We start from the raw sequence: 19,522 nt of genomic DNA on the forward strand, positions 1-19,522 counted from the left end.
CATAATAACAAATAATATCCTTTATGTATTCATCATGACATTTGTCTTTAGTAACTACCCATATTTGCTAACTTACAATGTTGTTTTAAAATGGGTTTTTAACATCATAAAATTGTCTTATTGGGACTTGTTTTCTTTTTGACATCTTGAAATCACTTGGTTGTTTTGGAACCATATTGGATAATTTATAAAAAAAAAATTAAGTAAATTTTGCCTCCTGAGGTTTATGTACAAACTTTATACATTGAATAGCAACAGTAGAAATAAAGTCACGCAGGCTGACTGTGGTGACACACACCTGTAAGTGTAGCACTCTGGAGGCTGAAGCAGGAGTTAGGTGAGTTTGAGGCCAGCCTGGGCTGCACAGTGAGACCTTGTCTCAACGTGGTTGGCCACTTAGCTTTCTGTAGGCCCTGTTAGTCTTCCATGTGTAACTTTTGGGACTCTCCAGTTATAACACAGTACTAAGAGAAACAAAGTTTTCATGTTGTATGTATTTGGCAGATCATTCTGATGTTTCCAAATTCTTGCCTTACTTTCATAGTTACCAATTTTAAAAGCTATACATTGTTTTGGTTTTCCTTTTTTGATAAAATTTTTGCTGTGTAGCATCTGCTGGCTTCCACTTCCTGTGCAGCCCATGATGACGTCAAACTCCTCATCCTTTACACCTGTGCACTACCATGCCTGGCTATTGTTTGTTAGAACTCAGGTCCTTGTATGTATTAGGCAGATACTCCACTGATCTATATCCCCAGCTCTGACCTTTTGTTTTTATAGTGCTTATAAAAACAAGGAATGAGAATGTGAGGTAAAAGGCTGTGAATACTCCTTTGGGTATTGAAATGCATTACCATTCTGCGAAAGCAAAATATCAAGCCTATTTTTTTTCCATTAAATGTTTATTCCCGTTTTTCATATGTGATTAAATATTGCATGCATGCACATATGCACACACACACCTGCGTGCTATAGAATGATCTTTCAGTTTTCCAAGTTACTGATAGGACTAATCAAAAAATGGAAACTCACCTGTCCATTCCTCATATCTGCCAGGGATAAGGATGCTGAGAAGCAGTGGGACAGGAGTAGGGAGACCTTACCCCCCACCCCCGCCCACCATGGTTGAGACCTGAAGTACCTTGTTTGTTTCCACAGGCAATGTTGTGAACATCCAGACAGGCCACTGGGTTGGAAAGCAGAGTGGCTTGGGTGCTGGGCTGGATTCCTTCTATGAATACCTCTTGAAATCTTACATTCTTTTTGGAGAAAAAGAAGACCTAGAGATGTTTAATGCCGCATATCAGAGCATCCAGAGCTACCTGCGAAGAGGGTGTGTGTCTCTGATGTCATTTCTACTGCCATACAGTGTGTTCAGTTCCTGCCCAGCTCTGCTTTCATTTTTATTTATTTATTTATTTACTTTATTATTACTATGTATTTATTGTTTTTGGAGAGCGGTGTGTGTGCCATGGCACACATGTGGAGGTCAGAGGGACAATTTACAGGAATTGGTTCTTTACCATGTTAGCCCAGGGATGGAATCTGGGTTTTCAGGCTTGATGGCAAGCATCTTCATCCCTCAAACCTTCTTACTGTCTTCTTTCAATTTAAAAATTTTGGGGGTGGAGTGTCTCTGGATAGCCCTGTCTGGCCTGGTACTCATGTGGACTTGAATTTACAGCGCTCCTCTGCTTCTGCTTCCCAAGTGTGGGATCACAGCTGTGTTCCACCACACAGCAAGGGTCCTATTCTTACTCTTTAGCTGCCATGGCCTGCAAGTGATTCACATCACTTCTTGCAATAGCCTCCTGTGTGCTGGGATTACAGTTGTGAGCTACCCTGCCGGCTCTATTTTTCTTAATATAAACTTCCAGGGTCTGTTTGTGTTCTTACTTACCATCTCTCTTAATTGATTGTTAGTCATTTGGGAGTTGGTCCTTGTGTAGCATAGTATCTCCAAACCTGGTAGCTTAAAATATCTTACAGTTCCTAAGGGCCAGAGAGATGTGGGAACTGGTGAGTTCAGGATCTCATATGAAGTACTCTTAACCCCTGAACCATTTCTCCAGCCCCAGAATTACCCTTTCTAAGTATGAAATAATGGATAGTTACCCCGATCCCTACCCCTGCTCAAAGTCTGTTTAAAATACTGTTTGCTATTTTTTCAGTACATTCCGAATGTCCATAGAGACTGTGGCTGTGGAAAAGCTGTGCAAAGCTGCAGAGTCTTCTGCCTCAGCCCCCATTTCCCCCTTCCCCAGGCGTTTCTCTGTACATGTGTGTACTAAACGACTAATGCAAGTAATAGCTACTGAGCTTCTGGTTTCACGAGCTTTTGACTTTGTTTCTGTAAGAGCTGTTGTAGGGACCATTGTTGTGAGAGCTTTGGGGGCTGGAGAGATGGCTCAGAGACTAAGAAAACTCTCGCTTTTGCAGAGGACCGAAGTTTGGTTCCCAAACCCCATATGTGGTGACTCACAGCCCCTAACTCCAGCTCCAGGGTATTTGATACCTTCTTCTGACCTCTTTGGGCACCCATACACACAGGATTGAACATACATGCAGACACTCACAAATGCACAAACAAAAAATTTAAAGGCTTGCAATAATAATAATAATAATAATAATAATAATAATAATAATAATAATAATAATAACACTTCTGCAGCTGTCAGTTTTGCTTTTCTTTGTTTTCTTTCCTGGGTGTGGGTGCTCAGTGTAGCTGTTGCTACAGCTCTTTTGGTTGTTTTGCCAGACAACCCTTATAAACCGCAAATGTGGATTGCTGCATGGTTTGAATGCCATTGTTCTGGAGAGATTATGCTAATTTTCTTTGTATTGCAGTTTTACTATTTTTTGCTGAAGTGTGCTCTTCTTTGCTTTCCAAGACTTGCTATCCTCCTGCCTCAGCTTCTGCATGGGATTATAGTCATTCACTACTATGCTCGGTTCATTTTAGCTTTATAAAATACTGAACTAGGCCGGGCGGTGGTGGCGCACGCCTTTAATCCCAGCACTCGGGAGGCAGAGCCAGGCGGATCTCTGTGAGTTCGAGGCCAGCCTGGACTACCAAGTGAGTTCCAGGAAAGGCGCAAAGCTACACAGAGAAACCCTGTCTCGAAAAACCAAAAAAAAAAAAAAAAAAAAAAAAAAAAAATACTGAACTAAATTGAGGAGAAAGCTCTCAGGGTCCTGCCTTGATGCATCCTCTCAGGCCTTTTTTTTAATAGGACCGTGTTCTTTCTGTACCAGAGAAGAGACTCCGAAGAGAATAAAATATGCTTCCCCACTTGGGTCAAGGCCAACACAGACCAATTCTGTTACATGTCAGTGTTCTCAAACTCGAATGTCAAAGTGCTTTCAATTTTGTTATTTTGTCTTTTTTTTTTTCAGCGCTGAGGACCGAACCCAGGGCCTTGCGCTTGCTAGGCAAGCGCTCTACCACTGAGCTAAATCCCCAACCCCCAAAGTGCTTTCTATAAATGTAATGAAGGCTTGATATTTCACAAAGAGTACGTTTAGAACTAGGTTCGTGTGTAGGCACCTACAGGCAGTCTTACTGCCACAGGTTTAAGGAAGGAGTTAAGAAAAAGTGAACACTGATTTTGCGTCAATGAAACACCAGGAGGTAAACTGCCCGAGGAATAGAGCTGGAGCTCTGTCTGCAAGCTTCCTTTTCACCTTGGCTTGTACTCTTTGGATCCACAGCCGGGAAGCCTGCAATGAAGGAGAAGGTGACCCACCACTCTATGTCAATGTGAACATGTTCAGTGGGCAGCTCATGAACACCTGGATTGACTCTCTGCAGGCTTTCTTCCCTGGACTGCAGGTATGGTGCACTCACTTGTTGAGGAGGCCTGGGGAGGGGGCTCAGTGGGTAAGAGCGCTTGCTGGATGAACCTGCAGACCTGAGTTTGAATCTTCAGCATTCACCTAAAAAGCCAGTGGTGGCAGCATGCACCTAATAATCCCGGTGCTGGGGGTGGGGGTGGGCAGCACACAGAGATGGGAGGTTCACTGCAGGGGCTTGCTGGTTGCTAGCCTGGCTCCAGGGAATAAGGGTCAAGAGTGATAGAGCAGATGTTCTACTTTGGCCTCTAAGTGTATAACATGAGCAAATATACATGTGTACATACACTACAGGTGCATGTACACACACACACACACACACACACACACACACACACACACACTCTGATTTATTAAGAAAAAGCCTTAATTGGGAAGTCCCCCTCTCCCTTTTTATCCTGAGCATTCTCTGACTCCTTTGGATTTGAGGGGTTAATAGCACATCTTGATGCCCCTGTGAATCAGTCCCTAGACTTGCAAATCTGCCTGTGATTTAGAGAATTTGTCTGGGCTGTCTCCGTAGGTTCTGATAGGGGATGTGGAAGATGCCATCTGCCTCCACGCCTTCTACTATGCCATATGGAAGCGGTACGGGGCCCTCCCTGAGCGCTATAACTGGCAACTCCAGGCCCCTGACGTTCTCTTCTACCCGCTGAGACCAGAGTTGGTGGAGTCCACGTATCTCCTCTACCAGGTAATGGGCTTACTGAGCAGTGACGTGATAGACTTGCTGCCTGTTTCTGTCTTGCTAGAGGTCACTTCTCTTGAGTCTGTAGGGTGGAGAAAGTGTCTGCAGCCAAATATGCTTTTAACCTCACGTTTTATAAAGATTCCTGGCTTTACTATGGGCTTATTTTTTTTTTAATATTCAAGGAAAGATTTTATCTTTCAGTTTTCCAGATTTGTTTGGCCAAAGAACCCTTGGGGGGGATCTAATATTTTTTTTTCCAGTTCTCTGGTTTATATAAAAGTATTGACACAAAAAGATTTTTTTTTGTGTGTATATGTTTTAAAAGGAGGATTTCTTTTTGTGCAATTACTATAGTAACAGAGGAAATGTTACTATCAAATGTCTCCTTCACAGCTGAAGCCTGGTACACAGACTTTTTCACATGCTCTATGTACATACACTTCCCAGGAAGCTGGCTCTGCTGAGCTTAGTAGGCATGAGGCAGGAGACTGCATTGTGCAGGGACCCCCATTCTTAGAGATTCTGATAGTAGGGTTCGTTCTGTGCTTCAGATGTATTTAAGGAAATTTATACTGAACTAGAAGTCACTGCTTCTAGTTTGAAAAAATAGTATGGGGGGCGGGTAGCGCTCAGTGAAACTGATGTTAGCACTTGTATCTCAGGAGACCTCACAAGGTTTCGAGACTGTCTTGATCTCAGACGTGGTTTCTCTGAGCTTCTCCTAAAGTGAAGCCCCCATGTTCTGAGGACATAGCCCTCCCCTCCTCCGCTGCTGAAGTGCTTATCGGGAGCTTAGTCCTATTGCCTGTAGCTTTAACGCCTCTTTCTTATTGTCAACTCATCCTTGTCCACCATGGACATAGACTCCAGAGGAATCTTCCACTTACAGGTTTCTCCTCTAAGGCTATCCCAGGCTCTTAACCTAGAGGCAGCCAACGTGCTGCTCTTTCCTCTTGTTGCTGTAGGTTGGCAGTAGACATGAATTAGAAGTTCTGGGGTAAGAGTCTCATCTTCCCAGAGAATCTTCTCCCATAATCAGAGAGCATGTGACAGAGGAGTAAGGACCTGAACTCTGATTTCCTGGATGATTATAGGAAAGCTGAAAGAGAAATTCAGGTCTCGTTAGAGCCTAGAGGACTGTCATCCCCTTCACTGGCCTCACGGTGCAGTAATTGGAATGACACAAAGGCCTCTTACCTTGTCTTTGCATCTTAAGTTTCTAGGGAGTTCTGAGGCAAGATGGAAGGACTTGTTCTCTGATAAGTACCTGGAGGGTGGGCATTATTTCTTTTCTGACCATGGTAGGTATCAATAGAGCCCATGTAGTGCTCTGCCCTTGCACAGATTTCCTGACCCTGAGTACAGTTAAACCCATCACAGGTATTTGCGGACCGAATGCCTTAGTCAGATGAGGTGAGTCTGGCCCTGGTCCTTCCTTTACCTGGGGACCTGACTCCTCAGGGAACCCCTGTAGTCATTATGATGTGTGTTGATGGAGTCTCTTCCAAGCCCTTCCTGCATCACATTCTCATGTCTTCTGTCTAGGCAACCAAGAATCCCTTCTACCTCCATGTAGGAATGGACATTCTGCAGAGTCTGGAAAAATACACAAAAGTCAAGTCAGTTTTCTAAACTCCTTTTTATTGTTTGAATGCTTGTGATTGACTGAGAGTTGTTCTGGAGAAATGCAATTTTTAAAAAATTAAATTTAGTTATGTATATTGCATTTAAATTTTTTATTTATATATTTTATGTGTATGAATGTTTTATCTGCTTATTTGTCTGCACCATGTGTGTCCTTGGTGTCCTTGGAGGCCAGAGAGGGCATTGGATCCCCTGTGACTGGGTTACAAATGCTTGTGGGTTTCCATGTGAGTGCTGGGAACTGAACTTGGGTCCTCTGGAAGAGCAGCTAGTACTCTTAACCCCTAAGCCATTTCTTTACCCCTCCCCCCGCCCAGTTTTTTATTTTTTGTTTGTTTGTTTTTTAATTTTAATTATGTCTGTGAGTGTGTGTCTGTGTGGAGAGTTGAAGTTGGTTGTGAGCTGCCCATTGTGGGCAGTGGGAACCAAACAGGTCCTCAGCAAGGGCACGGCATGCTCTTAACTGTTGAGCCGTCTCTAGTCCCTTCGTGATTTATTTAAATTATGTTTAGTGTGTGTGTGTGTGTGTGTGTGTGTGTGTGTGTGTGTGTGTGCACGCGCGTGTGCGCGTGTGTGCGCGTGCGCGCACATGCACGTACGTGCATGTGGGAGGAGGGTTGCCACATGCATGCCCCGGTGCAGGAGTGGAGGTCAGAGGATAGCCTGCAGGACTCTTTCCTCTCCCTACACTGGGTGGGTCCTGGGGATTGAACTCAGGGTGTCAGGTTTGATGGCCAAGGAGTCCTCTCTCCAGCCAGGAAATGTTATTTGCATTTTAAATGTGTAGTACAGATTATTAACGTTAGTTTGGTAGAGAAATGGTTTACCTTTTGATCCTGTAGAATGTCTCCATTATAATGGAAATCACATTTTTATGCCACCTCCCACTTTCGTGTAAGATTTCAGCAAATTATATTCTTTTTGAGGAGTTTATTTTTATGCCAGTAATTCATTAAAGCACTTAATTAGCACAGAAGATACTAAGAGTGGAAGATTCTTGTGATTTATACCTATAGGTCACCATGGTAAACACTGAAGTACCCAAGCTTAGTATCTTTTCAGTTTGTTATATTGATGCATATGTTGTATGTATATATGCATACACATATATAAAATATACTTGTATTTTTTAGCCTGCTTTTTTGTATATTACCGAGAAGTATATAATAGAAAATACTGTTTTAGGATATTCCAATAATAATTCATTTCTACAAATATTGGAATGAACAATTTAAATCAGTCCTTCTAAATTTATTCTTAGTCATTCTCATGGTGCCATGTTTGGCTTTTGGTAAACACCCTCCACTGTCCTCCATCCCCAGTTTGGAGTTAACCTAAGAAGCAATCCAAGATGCTTTAAAGTAAATTTGCAAACATTTCATGCTAAAAAAGAAAAAAAGAAAAGGAACAGCCCCTCAACCTAGCATAGTTATTTTTTACGTTGTGTTGGAGAAGTAGGTTGATTCTCTTGATAATAGAATATTCTGGCAGGTAATGAGCACAAGGGAAAGATCTTGAAGCAGGGCTAACTGAACTTTTTTTGTAGGTGTGGGTATGCCACTCTGCATCACGTCATAGATAAGTCTAAAGAGGACCGGATGGAGAGCTTCTTTCTCAGTGAGACCTGTAAATACTTGTATCTGGTACGTGTGTTACAAGATTAACCAGAGGTATTTAGTGCTGGCTGCAGAGAGCAAACATTTATTCAGTCTTCTGTCGGACAAATATTTACTAGTCACTGCTCTGTGCCGGGGAATGTACATTCCCAGAGTTACAAGTCTGGTCAAGACAAAAGAATGGTGCTGTCTTCCTCCCTGGTTGTCAGCCTCCTGGAGACGGAAATGAGCTCATGGTTAGGGACTGGGAAGTGCAGGGAAGGACTGGTAGAGAATCAGCTTGATGGTGGTGTCTGGAGGCTTCTGCGAAGAGGAAAGCAGTGTTTTTCTTCCTTTTTATTTCCCCTGGGGTATTGGACATTGAACTCAGAGCCTTGTGCAAGCCAGTCAGGTATTTTACCACTGAGCTATACTCCCAGTCTGGGAGTGGTGTTCACAGCTCTTGACATGTGGTATTGGCTCAGACCTACAGCAGAGCTGCCTCCTGGTCCCCATGCATGTCTTCAGGCGTGCCTTGGTTTATGTGGGGAGGGGAGAATTTCTGGACCTGATAGAGACCTTGGGATTATATAGTTACTCTTCATTCTACTGTTTTGGGAACTACAGCTTACACTGAGAGGTCAGCTGACTTGGCTGAGGTCTTGGGGTGACCACATAGCTGAATGAGCCATGTCCAGTGCTCTTTCAGCTTCTGTATTCTGTCGTAGACATGTGTAATGCCTGTATACTTCTGTGTATAGCCTCTCTTCTGTCATGGCTACATACAAACAACACTTGAAAGGCACAGAGTGTTTGGAGGTGGAGACAGCAGCAGTAATAATAGTTGTGTCCCATAGTTCACTGGTCCTCAGACCTAGCTAGGTAGAAATGACCCTGGGGCCCTTGTGAAGACTTCTTTCACATTGAGAAGAATGAGCTTGAGAATTTATTATTGACAAAAGCCTGCACTGATAATGTGCAAAGCCAAGTTTGGATAAGGTGATGGGTGAAGTCTGTGTTCTTCCCTCCAGCATCTCCACTTACGGTCTGGGGTATATGAGGCAGAGGGTAGTTAGTTCTAGGATTCAGGTGTGAAGACTCCAGGGAGAGGTGTGAAAATTATCTGGAGAGCCCTTATAGACTGCCTGTGCTTGGGTTCTGGCCCTGGGGTTTCTGATAATCAGGTTCTCCACAGGGAGCGAAGACTGGGGCATATCCAGGCATCCAAGTTTAAACAAAATAAACACTTCACTGCAGCCCTGAGCTTGGAATTCCTAGCTGTTAGCTAATGCCTCTTAATCCCGTTCTGTTCCCCAGAAGCTTAGAACCCTTTGCTATGAGTTAGTTCAAAAGTTCTCCAGTTACCAGGTGTAGGTTTATTCTTAAAGGTGGTGCTGGAGATTGACCCCAGGGGCTGGGTGTGCTTTGAAAGAACTAGAGTCATATCCTAGCTCTATTTCTCTCCTCTCCTCTCCCTCCCCTGCCCTCTCTGCCCACCCTACCCCCTTCTTTCTGTCATGGCTGTCCTGGAACTCACTATGTAGATCAGGCTTTGCCTCAGACTCATAGAGATATACTTGCCTCTTCCTCCCTAGAGCGCAGATTAAACCTATGTGCTATCATGTCTGGCCAGTCCCAGTTTCCTTATTGCTTCTTTTTCTCTGTGTCTAGCTGTTTGATGAAGAGAATCCAGTACACAAATCTGGAACCAGATACATGTTTACAACAGAGGGCCACATCATATCTGTGGACAAACGCCTTCGGGAATTGCCTTGGAAGGAGTTCTTCTCAGAAGATGGGGAGCGGGACCAAGAGGAAAAGTTTGTGCACAGGCCTAAGTCTCAGGAGCTCAAAATCATTAACTCCAGTTCTAATGTGAGTTGCTTTTTCCACTGCATGCGGAAAAAGAAAATTAACTCCTTTGGCATTCAGAATTCTGACACGAAATAGATGACACACTCAGATTGTGTAATTTGACAAGAATCCATAAAGGGACCATTTACATAGGTGGTACTAGGATGTAGAGGAACTGGGACCAGCACTGCAGGTATCAGCCCTGGCCGCAGGGGCAGGTGGAAAGCGATCCCTCCCCCATCTCTTCATCTGATGTCTGTGGAGTGGGTTATTGTAATTGTATTTTGATGCAAGGTCTCAGTTACTGCTGTAGCTCAAGCTGGCTTTGGACTGTGCAGTAGAGGCTGGCCTTGAACCTCTGGTTCTCCTCCTTCTAATTCCCAGTGCTAGAATTACAGATGTGTGTCACTGTGCCTGACTCTTCCTGATCTCTTCCTGGTGCGCCTCCTTAGCTGCTTCCACCAGAAGCCAGAGGGCAAAGAATAGTGTTGCTGTAGGCCATCAGAACACAGTCCTTTGGGCCAGACCAGTGCCAGAGGGTGAGGAAAGGGTCCACAGGGAAGACTACCTACCACCCACCAGTAGGACAGGGAAAAGAGTCATTCTTTTTTTTGTTTGTTTTTTGATACAGGGTTTCTCTGTGTAGTTTTGGAGCCTGTCCTGGAACTCACTCTGTAGACCAGGCTGGCCTCAAACTCACAGAGATCCACCTGCCTCTGCCTCCTGAGTGCTGGGTTTAAAGGCATGTGCCACCATTGCCTGGCTTGCAGTCACTCTTTTTTCTTTTTTTTTTTCCTATATTCCTTCTTGTATGTATCAAAACTCATACTGAACAATGAGTTCTGGGTTGCAAAAGAGGATTTACTGTTGCACCTGTCTAGCCTGCTTTTGTCCACCAGCTGAACAAAAACATACACAAGTGTTGCTAGAGTTTTCCTGCCTGGCCCACAGTCAGGGCAAATCTCTCTCACCCGCCAGTCCCAAGCCGCTCAAACCCAACCAAGTAAACACAGAGACTTATATTGGTTACAAACTGTATGGCCGTGGCAGGCTTCTTGCTAACTGTTCTTACAGCTTAAATTAATCCATTTCTATTAATCTATACCTTGCCACGTGGCTTGTGGCTTACCGGTACTTTACATCTTCCTTATCCTGATGGCGGCTGGCAGTGTCTCTCCCACCCAGCTTCCACTTCCCAGCATTCTCCTCTCTGTTAGTCCCGCCTATACTTCCTGCCTGGCCACTGCCAATCAGTGATTTATTCATTGACCAATCAGCAACACATTTGACATATAGACCATCCCACATCACACAAGTGCTGACAGTCACTCTTTTTTAAATCATCTTTTTGTTATTGTTTTATGTTTTTGTTATTGTTTTGTGTTTTTGTTATTGTTTTGTGTTTTGAGACAGGATCTCATGTAGCCTTGACTGGCTTCAAACTTGCTGCATAGTTGAGTTGGGTCATTTGTTCAGGGACATTGGCAGTGTCTGGAGTCATTTTTTTGGTACAAATGGAGGCTGGACGTTGTTGCTGGTGCCTTAGGTGGGAAAGGCCAGGGGTGCTGTTGCGTTCACTCCCCTCTAATGCACAGACGCCTCTGTCTCAGCATGTCACTCCGTGGATTCAAGTTTCCTGGGTTTCTAGTTCAAATCTCACATCTCCCTCATTTTTGTCTTTCCAGTGCAATCGTGTTCCTGATGAGAGGAGATACTCCCTGCCCTTAAAGAGCATCTACATGCGCCAGATCGACCAGATGGTTGGCTTGATTTGACCTGCTCGCCTCAGTGTGACCAGACCTTAAACCAAACCCAAGCATACCAAAATCCCCTCTGAGATGGAAGGGTGGAGTCTGTGCGTCTGTGACGCTGTAGAAGTTGCTGTCCAATTCTTACCTCTGGGTGATTCTTGCACTTAGTGTTTCCCTTCTCTTTAATAAAATACCCTATTTTTCTGAAGGATATAATTAGAAATGGGAAGCTACGTGGGAGCTTCTTGTGATATGCTGATGTTCTTAAGCACAATGGAGTCGGCCTCTTTGGATTGTTCATCCCAACTCCATACACGGAATGCCAGTCTCCTTGCTTTGCCTCCACTTGCTGTGCTGAAGTATTGCTACCTCTTTGCTAGAGGATCAGGAATGCAATTCCTGTGCAAAGGTCCTGAGGTTTACTCAGCATCACTACTTACTGCAGTGAAAGTATCATCCTTCCTGTCTTGTGGGGTCATCATGCTGTCCCCAGGATAGCCAGTCGTGATTTTGGATCCCATGGGGGAAATTCACCTGGTTTATTTATATCCTAAAGTAATCTAGTGTTACTTGTTTTAGTATCGTGGTCTAGCCAGAAATCTGACTGACAGCCTCTAAAGTTAGGTTGGAATCTATGAGATTAACTAACAGATCTTTTGAGCTGTAATTTGCATTTATTCTCAACATCAACTTACCTGCAGAACTCCTATGGTTCCAGAACCAGGTGCCTTCTAGGGAGAGGAAAACCTTAGGATTGTGTGAGCTTCCATCTCTCGTGTTTCATAACCGAGGATACTCAATGCTGACCATCTTTGGGTTAGACTTCTGTTCTTGTTGGCTTATGTGTAGTGCCAATTAGCTAATCAGGGACAAAGAAATGATCAGATGACTTTCTGACATCCTTGAGCCATTTCTCTGTGATACAGGCTTTAGATTAGTGCCTTAGGGGTTTTGTTTGAGCCATTGGCTGTCACAGCCACTGGTGGCTCTAGACAGCTTGTTTTGTATTGCCATATGATGGGACCAAGAAAGAGCAGGGTGGGTATGAGGAAGATTCTGGAGATCAGTTTGCCAGCCTTTGCCTTTTGAACCTGTGATTTCAGCCAGGCATAAAGGAGGAAATTATGAGAAGATGCTCTTTGTTGTTTCTTTAGCTGAAATAGAAAGCTTGCTGAATTTACACAGACTGTTTTTAAAAAGCAGAGCTGGGCCTGACCCCCGCCTGGCTTCCTTGCATTGTGACATGTCGAAAGGCATCCTGGGCAAAGGGTAGGAAATCTATGAGAAAGCTGGTCCAGCCTCATGTATCTTTGTCTTCCCTGTGTACTGTTTATACACTTAAAATTAGTTGATTCCAGTCTCCTATAGGGAGGAAAAAAGCCTCTGAACCATTTGATTTTTAGTCAAAAGGGAGAAATTATAGTCTTTCTTCAAAATATGTTACTGCTCTGAAAATAGATATGCCATTCACTTCCTTGGCATTTTTAGAGTGGGGGTTTCAGTAGTGATGTGTCACCTTTTAAACACTATGCAATTGGTTTTATTTATTTGTTAAGAATATTAAATGCTTCTGTTTTCTTTTGATTTCATAAGCATTAACTGTGTTCAACAGTGTCTCATCGACTGTATAGAAAGCTTTCTTTGAGAAAATGATCTATTTTACATGTGTTTGTTAATTTAGTAAAAGTGTTAAACATGCATGCACAGGCGCGTGTGTACCCGTGCATGTTTGTGTGTGTGTGTGTGTACCCTTTTTACCTCTGCTCCTTTTACCTTCGCAAATTCACGTGTGACTGTGAATGACCCACTAGGGACAATGAAGACCTATCAGGGAGGAAGTGTGTTCTTCATGCTTCCCTCCTTTACCGTCTTCCCCATTTCTCTGTCTGGTTCCGTGACAACGGTAGTGTAGTATATGTCAACACCCAACAGTCCTCTCTCACCTGGGCTCCTCACCTGTCCCTCTTGAGCTGGCCTGGCTTATTTCTTCTCCCTGTGCTTCTGGAATAGTGATCTGTGTCTGGAAGTAAGTACCATGGTGCCTTGAGTGCTATCAGTGCGTCTCAGGGGTACAGGCAGAGACATACAATGTAGTTTATTGAGTCTCAAACCCCCTTGACTTTTGGGTACTGGACTTTTCACCTGTTGAAAAGGCTGGGGGTTAAGATAATACCTATAAATCCTAGTTATTGAACTTCTAGACTGCTCAGGCCAAAGTCAGTGATTTGTGGGGCCAGATGAAGAACACTGTCTGGTGCCAGTCATATAAAGAACATTATTTGAGTCAAATTTTAAGCTGACTTCCTTGCTTTCTGAAAAATCAGAATGTCAGCAACTGCAATGTATATTTTGCAGTGTGTTTGCTGTTCCTTCTAGTCTGTGTGCTGACATAGGGGTAGAAATTCTTTAATTCACTGCTTTGTTCCAGGAATAACCGGAATGTGAACAGATAGCGTCACAGATGTTTGCAGCATCTGTAGAGCTGGACCATGCTTGTGTTCCCAGGAGTAGCCAGTGTCTTGTGTCCAGTTTGGCAAGCATGTTTGAAGTGTAGCAAGCTACCTTATTGTTAGATGTGGTGGAGCCCATTTCTACAACCAACAGGCTTGCCTTAGCTGCTCCAAATATCGTGACAGAACCACTCCATTCTCTTGGAAGAGGGGGTGACAAAGGAATGCTTGGTGGCTCTGATTGCTTTGGCCGTTGTGAGAAATAGGTTTGTTTTCCAAAGCCTCCCTTCAGTTTCTTCCTGATCTGTCAGAGCTTACTTTCTGTAACTGAATTTCTAGTTCTGATGATGTCTGGGCTTTTCTTGTCTTGGATTGCAGCCTCTGCACATGATGTCCAAATAGTTTTCTGTGTGTTAAAGGGAAAACACATGAGGATAGTACCTGCCCAGGTGAGTGGCCATATTTTACTGGTCTGATTAAATGCAGTTGTCTCCATCCCATCTTCTCTTTCCTCTCACCCCTGTGGAAGAAAAATCCCTCTTCTCACGTAGCTCAGTGGATGAGTGCCTGCTGTAGTTCTTCACTTTGGACCTTGTAGACTCCCCATCAGACATCCCTTTCCTTCAGGGCTCTGAGGTCTTGTTCTCTTGACATGTACACATTTAGTGCTGGTCAGAGGCTAGGCCTGAGTGATCACCTCAGTCACAGAGTGGCTGAGCAGGGACTTGAGAAGGAGGTGCTGGTCTTTGCTTTTCCATTCCAGCTGTCCAGCACCTACTCTAGTGCCTCTTCCCTGCGGGGCAGGGACTCCTTGTGAATTGCAGAAGGTGATGTGTGTGGGCCATGTGGCCCCGATTCAGCAGGGCTCAGGGTTATGGTCCCTCTTGAATTTGGATGTGAATCTCCTAAAGACATCAAGTACCTGTGAAACCCTGCTTCACTACTTTCCTCTCTCTGAGAGGCAGACAAATAATATTTTTAAGGTATTTTGTTTTATTGTTAAATAGCAAACCACAAGCTGCATTTTTATTTATTACATACACAAAAATAAATTTGTTTTTACAAAACAAAAAAATCTAGAGTTGGAAACTCTGGGATAACTTACTGAGATGCACAAATGCTTCTCTGTCTCTGTGATGTGCAATATGCTTGGCGACCATAGATGATATTTCATGTTTAATCTGTAAATAAGAAATGTATTTAAATTAAATGGGAGATTTTTGTAAAAGGACCAAATGTTCTTTTATAAATGTACTAAGGAATATCTTGCTCTTTGAAATTTATTAGGATTTTTATGAATAATTTTTATTAAAAGATTCTTTTTTTGAGTTGTCACTGTGTTTCTCCTTTGAATACTTGAATATATTTTATGCAGGAAGTGGGGGTGGACTCATTTAGAGAAATCATTAGTTTTGATGACTAAATGCTTTAGTCTTTGTTTTGTTTTCCTTAAGAGCGGAGCTTCTTTGTGAGATTTCTCTCCAGTCGTCTGGCACAGCTTTATGTTTGCAGAATGTCCTTCACTTGTGGATAAGACCCTTTCACGTGTCCCATTGCTTCCCTCTTACTGTGTTCTCCAGTGGTTCCTTCCCAATCTTGTTACTAGTTACCTGTGATCTGGAACTGGTTCTCTGTTGTCCTAAGCAAGGCACCTCATGTCTTCCTCAGTGGTTAAGATGGGCTAGTGGTGCTGAGCAGTGACGGTGCAACCCTGCAATCCTCACTCTCCAGAGGCTCGAGGCTAGCCTGGGCTACCTGTCTTTAAAAACAAAACAGGGTCACCTTGCTGGTGATATAGGGAACACCGTCCTCTGGAAACTGGGAGAGGTGATAGAGGTCCGCCCTCCCTCCCTGCACTGCTTTCTCGGGTTCCTGGTGGTACAGGGAACACTGTCCTCTGGAAACTGGGAGAGGTGATAGAGGTCCGCCCTCCCTCCCTGCACTGCTTTCTCGGGTTCCTGGTGGTAAAGTTAGCAGATCCTTTTTGTGGCATTTCAGTGTTCCATCTTCGGGCCATAGGCAATTCTGAAAAAACTGAGGACTGAGCAGTACCATAAGGTTCAGGAGAGAGCCCTAAGATGGGAAGCATTTGCCTGTATGAAAGAGCTCTAACTTAACCAGAGAGGTGGCTCAGCGATTAAGAGCACTTTGGCTTCTAGGGGACTGGGGTTCGGGTCATAGTACCCACATCAGGTGCCTCACAGCCTCCTGTATCTTCAGTTCTAGGGGATGACACACCCTATTCTGACCTCTGGGGCACTCACGCAAATGTGCACATGAACACATGCATGCATACACTCACTCATATACATACAAAATATTTTTTTAAGTGCTATCTATACCGTTGTAAGGTGTTCTATCCTCATAAAACCACACTGCTCCAAGTTCATTGAGACAACAAATGAAAAGACATGGATACTGGCTCTGGTGTCATCCAATTTTTCCCAGGATTCCTTGACTGGGTTGTGAGCATACATCCTTGGCCAGCCAGTACTGAGTGGTATGGAGCAATTGTTCGTGAAGACGAGAGAGCATCAGGGTTGAGAGCCAGGGACTGTGGGTCCTAGCTTTGCACTGTCACTGGCAAGTTAGGATTCTTTTTATTCTTTTTAATTGTGGGTACATGTGTGGATCTGTGCATGAGAGTGCAGGTGCCTGTGGAGGCCAGAGACTGCGGATTCTCCCTGAAGCTGGAGTCCATGCAGTTGTGAGCTGCCCAGTGTGGGTGTTTCGTCATGTTGCCCAGGCTGGTCTTGAACTTGATCAGATCAGTTGATCCTACCTCCCCTTTGCTAGGATTAAAGAAAGCCATGCACCACCATGCTTGGTTGTGACATACTCTTTTTTTTTTTTTTAATTCACTACAGTTTCACACACAGTTCTTTGACCAATTATCCCCGTATCTCCTTTGCCTTCCCATTAAACCCTTCTTCCCAAGCGCTGCTCCTACTTTGGGGTGTATGTGTGTGTCACTGAATGTACTTAGGGTTGTTTTCATGAGCATGGGTGAGGAATTACATACTGGTTCAGGGGCAGCTTAGAAGTGGCTACATCACTGAGAAATGTAGCTTCCTTCCCCCAGCACCATTAACCGCATGTAGCTCCTTGGGGAGGGATGTATTGATGAGCCCAGTCTTGCACGGGTCTTCACTGCTGCTGTGGGTTCATGTCATATCCCTCCCACCCCTCTCGGCCACTGTTCCCCAAGCCTTTCTCTGGAGGGAGGATATAGGAGTATTGCTGCCCCACTTAGGGCTGAGCAGTCTGGATGGCTTCAATCTTCCTGTCATGTTCTTCCACTGTGTGGGTCCTAGGGGTTGAACTCAGGCTTAAGTCAGGCTTGGAGGCAAGTGCCTTCGCCTACTGAGCCATCTTATAGGACCCCTAGAGTATATTTAAAAGTGTGTGTGTGGTCCTGGGTGAAGCCCAGGGCTTTAAGTAGGTTTTCTGTCACTGATCTATCTTAAGTTTCTTTTTATATGTTTATTTTTGAGATCCTTCTGCTTTAGTCTCCCAAGTACTTGAGACTGCAGGTGTGCACCATCATACCCGACTTAAACAGGCCCTATAGGAGAGGTGTGGGCTAGCCTCGGAGAGGCCTGGTTGGAAATTCTGTCTTGTTCCTTCCGAGTGTGTGACTTAGTTTCAGTTCTTACCCTCGTGTAATTTCTTGTTGATAACACCTTTACTCCCAGGGGTCTCAGGAGGGCAGAGTGTACTACAGCTCCATTTTGTCAGGATGTGCTCGTGGCAGCATCTAAAATCTCTACTTGTGTTGCTTCTACCGTGTAGCCAGGGAAGTACTATTCTGTCTTAGAACATGAGGCCCGAGTGGTGACGGGTGATAACTGTGCCCTCATGCCACCAGTCTTTGTGGGACCCGCCTGTCGTGTGTAGCTTGCACATTAGGTTAGCAGCCTTACCACACACACCTCAGCGATGGAGGTAAGTTCTATTTTTCTGTGTCTACCCCTGAATGCACTGGGAAAATAATCTTCTCTGTAGTCAACATTTGGACCAGTTTGAACCAATGACCTCAAGTTCTTTTGGGAACCATTGTTAATTGTCTCCACAGTCTCAGAGGACACAGCACATCATGTCTCATCCCAGGGATACCTTCCCAGAGGGTCAGGGGGAGGAGGTTGGGTTGGGCTGACAGATCTGCTTTTGGCTTCAGGAACTTAAGTACGCGGTCCCGGGGCACTAGATGCGTCAGGAAATAAAGACCTTTTCACCTTAACTTGGAGTGTTTGTGTGATTTTGTGGGCATGGGAAGAGGTTATTTTGGGGAGTCTGTACTGGCACAGCACACAGAAGAACCCACTTTGAAGGGATCCTCAAATACCACCTTTGCATGTTTGACTTGGGGATATTTTGAAGCTCAGCCCTGAGGGAACTGGTCTGGCTATGGTGAGCAATCAGGTTCTTGTAGAACATGGCCTGACAACTTGAAGGCCTGCTTATGAAAGGCTTTTGTGGTTTTTTTTGTTTTTGTTTTAAGGATCAGCTTCTGTTGTTCAAAAACCTATCTGGACAATACTAATTTTTTTTTAAATGAATGTTGACTTTAAATTTTTTTTAAGATTAAAATTGTGTTTATTTGCTTGAAGTTGTTTGCATACAACATTTTGATCACATCCCCTCTTCAACTCCTAGATTCCCCCCACCTACCCAACTTCATGATTTATGTTTAATTATCTGTACATGTGTCTTTGTGTAGGGTGTATATATCTGTGGGTGCCAGATGTCTGCAGAAAGCGGAAGAGGTGTTGGTCTAAATTTCATAGCATACTGTGGAGCCTCCACAGCACTGGACTAGGCCCTCTGCATAAGTGACACAGTTGTGTAGCTTGATCTGCTTAAGGGGTCCCTGGTAGTGGGATCAGGATCCATCCCTGGTCCATGAGCTGGCTTTTTGGAGCCCAGTACCTATGGTGGGACACCTCGAATTGAGGCAGTGGGAGGGGCTTAGATCTGTCTCCACTGAATATACCAGGCTGTGCTGACTCCCCATGGAAGGCCTTACCTTCTTGTAGGAGGGAATAATGGGAGGTGGGTTGGAGGGTAAGGCTGGAGAGGCAGGAGGAGGGAAGAGGGGGGATCTGTGATTGATATGGAAAATGAATAAAAAATTTTTTAATTAAAAAAAAGAAGAGGGTGTCGGATCCACTGGAGGTGGAGTTAGAGGTGGTTGTGAGCCACCTGTGTAGATGTAACCAACCTTCTTATTAAATAAGAAACACAGAACCAATGCAAAGAAGAAAGCCAAGAGGTCAGAGCTAAGAGCTAAAACCTTACCCTTCCTCCTGCAGTGGTCCTACCTCTCTGAACCAGAGCTACTTTCTGTGTTAAAGTCTTTATATAGAGTTCCTGTCCTGCCTTCTCATTGGTTGTAAACCCAACCACATGACCGCCTCCTCACAGCCTGTCTGTATAGGCCTCCAGGTTTTCCATGATTGGTATTGATTCAAGGCATGTGTATCCAATAATGGCTGTATCCCTGAACACACAGAGACTTACCCAGCTCTGCCTACCAAGTGCTGGAATTACAAGCGTACGCCACCACTGCCCTGCTTTCCTATGGCTTGCTAATAGCTCTGACCCCCGGGCAACTTTATTTATTAACATATAAATAACATTTTAATACAAATAAAATATCACCATACACCTGATGTGAATGCTAGG

General features: G+C 44.2%; 1 protein-coding gene and 1 non-coding gene across 2 annotated transcripts in view; one reads left to right on the plus strand and one right to left on the minus strand.

Moving 5' to 3' along the window:
* Positions 1 to 15,172, plus strand: part of Edem1 (ER degradation enhancing alpha-mannosidase like protein 1) — a 35,374-nt gene extending 20,202 nt beyond the window's left edge. Inside the window, exons 6-12 of the mRNA XM_052720485.1 lie at positions 1,159 to 1,333; positions 3,712 to 3,832; positions 4,376 to 4,546; positions 6,089 to 6,162; positions 7,734 to 7,830; positions 9,454 to 9,657; positions 11,322 to 15,172. Of these exons, the coding sequence (XP_052576445.1) occupies positions 1,159 to 1,333; positions 3,712 to 3,832; positions 4,376 to 4,546; positions 6,089 to 6,162; positions 7,734 to 7,830; positions 9,454 to 9,657; positions 11,322 to 11,411 (932 nt within the window). The 3' untranslated portion in view covers positions 11,412 to 15,172. The remainder of the gene's footprint in view (positions 1 to 1,158; positions 1,334 to 3,711; positions 3,833 to 4,375; positions 4,547 to 6,088; positions 6,163 to 7,733; positions 7,831 to 9,453; positions 9,658 to 11,321) is intronic.
* On the minus strand, positions 10,433 to 10,560 carry LOC128100218 (small nucleolar RNA SNORA40). The gene has a single exon (XR_008214732.1). It is a non-coding gene; the product is annotated as a small nucleolar RNA SNORA40 (small nucleolar RNA).
* Positions 15,173 to 19,522: the final 4,350 nt, after the last annotated feature.

This window comes from Peromyscus californicus, unplaced genomic scaffold (genome assembly GCF_007827085.1).
Source record: "Peromyscus californicus insignis strain IS unplaced genomic scaffold, ASM782708v3 Scaffold_6__1_contigs__length_162567912, whole genome shotgun sequence".
Taxonomy (NCBI): Eukaryota; Metazoa; Chordata; class Mammalia; order Rodentia; family Cricetidae; genus Peromyscus; species Peromyscus californicus.